At 39.6% G+C, this 3,977-nt stretch overlaps 1 protein-coding gene across 1 annotated transcript in view; it reads left to right on the top strand.

The window, feature by feature from the left end:
* The first annotated feature begins 962 nt into the window (after positions 1-962).
* The window catches only part of ERCC6 (excision repair cross-complementation group 6), a 44,159-nt gene continuing 41,144 nt past the window's right edge, over positions 963-3,977 (top strand). Inside the window, exons 1-2 of the mRNA XM_009888812.1 lie at positions 963-1,404; positions 3,849-3,969. Coding sequence (XP_009887114.1) covers positions 974-1,404; positions 3,849-3,969 — 552 coding nt within the window. The 5' untranslated portion in view covers positions 963-973. The remainder of the gene's footprint in view (positions 1,405-3,848; positions 3,970-3,977) is intronic.

Genomic DNA, 3,977 nt, shown 5'->3' on the forward strand with positions numbered 1-3,977 from the left:
CGGGCTTGTTGGCGGGGGGAGGTGGTGAACGGCGGGAACGTGGGGGTTCGTGTAGGCGGAGGATGGGCGGCGTCCGGGGTCCCTGGAGGGGGGCTGGCCGGTGCGCGGCGCGGTCGCGATGGTTGTTGGCTGGTGCAGGGCCAAGCCCGGTGCGTGTGTGTTGGGAGCTGATGGAAGAAAACCGTGAGCTGGGACTGAGGTCCACGGGCTGCCGGGCCAGGAGAGGTTTCTGAGGAAGCCCACCTGCCTTATTAGTGTCTTCCTGCAAGTTAGTAACACTCGTTTCTCCCCGAAGTTGATAAAAAATACATCCTTTTAGAAGACAGTCTTATCCTGAAGGCTCCAAACAATACCAACACCTTGTTTGTCTCTGAGTCCAGCCAGTGTTGGTTTCATAGCAACTGAGGTGCTTTGTGTTCTTCAAAGCTGAACATGGCAGGGGGGTTGAAACTAGGTGATCTCTCGGGTGCCTTCCAATCTAAACCATTCTATGAATTGTCAAACTACAGCCAACTGATCTCATCAGTGCTTTCACTAGTGGGTCTTGTCCTGTTTCAAAAACTTGTGGTTTTTGGTTTCAGATATGTTAAGTTGCGTCTGTTTTTGTTGTGTTACAGTCTTCTGCAGCGTGACCACTTACGCACAAGATTGAGTTCACTCTCTGGCAAGGAGAGTAATTTTTACAGGTTGTTTTATTTGTCTTGAGATCAGAATTTTCCAGGAGTATTCCATATAGTTACCTTTAAGAAGTTTTGGCCACTTTTTCTTTGGATTGTGGAACTTAGTGTGGAGAAGCCTTTGGGGGGAAGACTCATGAAAGAGTAGACAACTAGATGTTTTGAAACAAGAATTTCTCATAAAGAAACATGCTTATTGATTTGCTTACTTTTTTGAGGGCACAGTCTCCATAAGGAGCTTTGTGTGTGTGCATATACTTACGATAACACGGTTCTTTGTTGCCTTTGAGCAGAGGATGCCAACAGACAACAGCCACCTGCCAGACAGTATCCAAGAACAAGATCCTGTTACTACTTCAAGCAATAATGGCCTGCATAATGCAGAGGAATTGGGAACGGAACAAGAAAATGACATTTGTGACAGTGACCTGGATAATAGTATTACAGTTCCTAACTCTGCCAGCCAGCCATCATCTTCCATGGCGGTTCCTTTGGAGGTGCCCAGAAGAGGACAACCCCTTTTACAGATCAACAGGCAGCAGATTCAGTCCATCTCATGTAGTGCACAGGCTGCTGAGCTCAAAGGTTTAGGAGTTGATGTCTATGACCAGGATGTATTGGAGCAAGGAGTTCTTCAGCAAGTAGATAATGCAATTAATGAAGCTAATAAAGCAACAAAAATAGCTGATGCAGAGAAAGAATATCAGTCAGTGCTGGATGACATAAGGTAAATTGTGTCCTTTCTTACTGTTCCTTTATGTTACTGACTATCTAATGAGACTCAGTGTCTCATGTTTTTAAAAGATGAAAACATGTTTTGAAATCACTGGAGCACATGTACTCTTCTGAGTCACCCACCTTTTTTAAAAGGAGAAAATATTTTTCACATCAGAGCAATGCTTCATTGCTCTTATTTCACTAATTCAGTCATGCATCAAGGCAGTAGAGGACAGCACATCTCCTTTTTCTGCTTTGTCTCCCACCTTACCAAGATGCATGTTGCTTTTCTGGGCAGTGGAGAACTGTGTTATACTCTGTCAAAGTTGAAGTCACAAAAAGTGCAACTTCTTCAATTCTGTATGCTCCATGGGGTTATCTGCTTCTGGTTACATACCTTCTGTAACTTGTATGACTCCATATCATGAGTGGACTACAGCCAAAACAATCTTACCACAAACGCTTGTATGAAGTACTTAGTGACACCTTAAAAGAATCAAATGCTTAATGAACATGATATATTGATAGTCGAAGATTTTGCAGGATAGAAGCCACTAATCTTTGGAATTTTTATCTTAGATCTCCCTACTCATTGTAGAGTTACTGTGTGAACTACTGCAGGTAAATAATACCACCTGTGCATCTTCCGCTGTATTGCATTAATGTTGGTTTTCAGTGCTCAAGATTTCTGTAGGTCTCCGTTACCTATGTGAACTCTTGCATAGCTCTCTTGTTATGCATATGCTTAATTTTATGTGCTTCATTAATTTTCCAGTTTGGGTGCGGAGATGTGAAACTAAGTAAGTTTGCAAAACTGGAACGTAATTTCAGATGTTATGTGGCAGAAGGACATTATAAGTAAGAGGGTCATTGAGAGGAAGAATGGAGCAGTGTAACCGTTGCAATTAGATTGCAATTAGATTATTGAAGGAGTGGTGCACAGCACTGTCAATTAGGTGATTTTTTCCTATTATTCTTTAAGAAGCATCCTATAATTTTTCTTACCCCTGTATTTTCACTTTCCACTTAAAGTTGTGAAATGATATTTACACGAGGGGGGTACAAATGGTTTCTGCAGACCTGTAGAACCTCTTCCGTATAATATGTAATATGCAAGTCTGAAAGTTGATTTTGGAGAAAATTAGCAAAGATATAGCTGGCTTGTTGAGCAGAGGGACTAACAAAAGTAAAGACTATGAATAGAGCGTGGTAGTGTTGGTTAAAGTCCTGTAACACAGTGAATACATGACTAGAGGTAAAGTCAGGCAAGAAGTGGGTTTTGAGTAGTTAGCACAGAGTTCATGGTAAAAGCTGGATGATTGCATAATATACACACAAATTTAAGCAGAGGAAGGAGAATAAAAAATGGTTGAAGTTAAATCTGCATAAATTTAGCAGTCCTGTTAAATAAAGCTTTGTGGAGGAGGACAGTAGCTGTATGTGTCAAGAGACACTGGGTCCAAGGAAGCAAGAACCAAAAGGTGGGAGACATGCAAGAAGATGGTGTACTTCAAAGCAACAAAACTGAAGACTGAGAATGGGGATGGGATAGTTCAAAAGTATTGAAAGAGAATGGAGAAGTGAAGATGGCAGTGATAGCTGGGGAGCTGGTAGAATGACTCCTAGGGGAACAGTGGTAGAATCCAAATTAGAGCTGGAGAGAAATGTGGTCCAACAATTTCTTCCCTAACAATTGCGTAGACGTATGTAGTGCTTTTCTTTGCGTATGAGGTGAATAATGGCCACTTTTCATAATGCTTTGAGATGATAATTTATGTATCTTTATGAGATATTCTGCTATTTGAATCAAGAAAGCTAGATTTGTTGCTTCTGACAGTGGGGCAGTGCCTCATTCCTTGCAAACAATTCAACAGCAGAAACATGACACCAAGTTATAGTATATGGTTCAACCTGAATTTCATATTATGTATGGAAACATGAAAAATGCATTAATGATGTGTTAATTCTTTGAGCTAGTCTGTCTTCCTGAAACTATATTTGTGTCTTATAATCTGTTCTTTGTGTAAAAGAGACATTGTAAAAGTAAAAGAAATAGGCTTGCTTACATAATGGCATCAAACTATTAAGAGTTTTAGAAAATGGAAACGTGGGATTTCCCATCTAGATTTTTGGTTTGAGTGTTGTTTACCTTGAATAATCAAAGCAACCACTGTCACTTGCTTATTGTCAGATATTGCAGTGGTTTGTTCAGTTTCCTTGCCTTTGGAATTTTAGTATTAGCAAAATTTTGTTTAAAAATATTTTATGATGTACAACTTCTTAAAGTGTTTAGTATTTCCAGTATTGTTTAAATATGCTTATTTAGAAACTTACATTTAGGCCTTTTTTAATCCTATCTTAAATCTTCTGGAATTTCTAAATTATCTGAATCGAGAATGTGCTATTTTTCTTTCTGGAGTTAACTAGTACATTGCAATCTTCTTGTTTTTTCAGATCATGTACAACATCTCTGAAACAAATAAATAAAATTATTGAGCAACTTTCACCTCAAGCTGCTGACAACAAAGATATAAACAGAAAACTAGATTCTGTAAAACGGCAAAAATATAACAAGGTGATGGG

This window comes from Charadrius vociferus, unplaced genomic scaffold, assembly GCF_000708025.1.
Source record: "Charadrius vociferus isolate BGI_N301 unplaced genomic scaffold, ASM70802v2 scaffold436, whole genome shotgun sequence".
NCBI lineage: Eukaryota > Metazoa > Chordata > Aves > Charadriiformes > Charadriidae > Charadrius > Charadrius vociferus.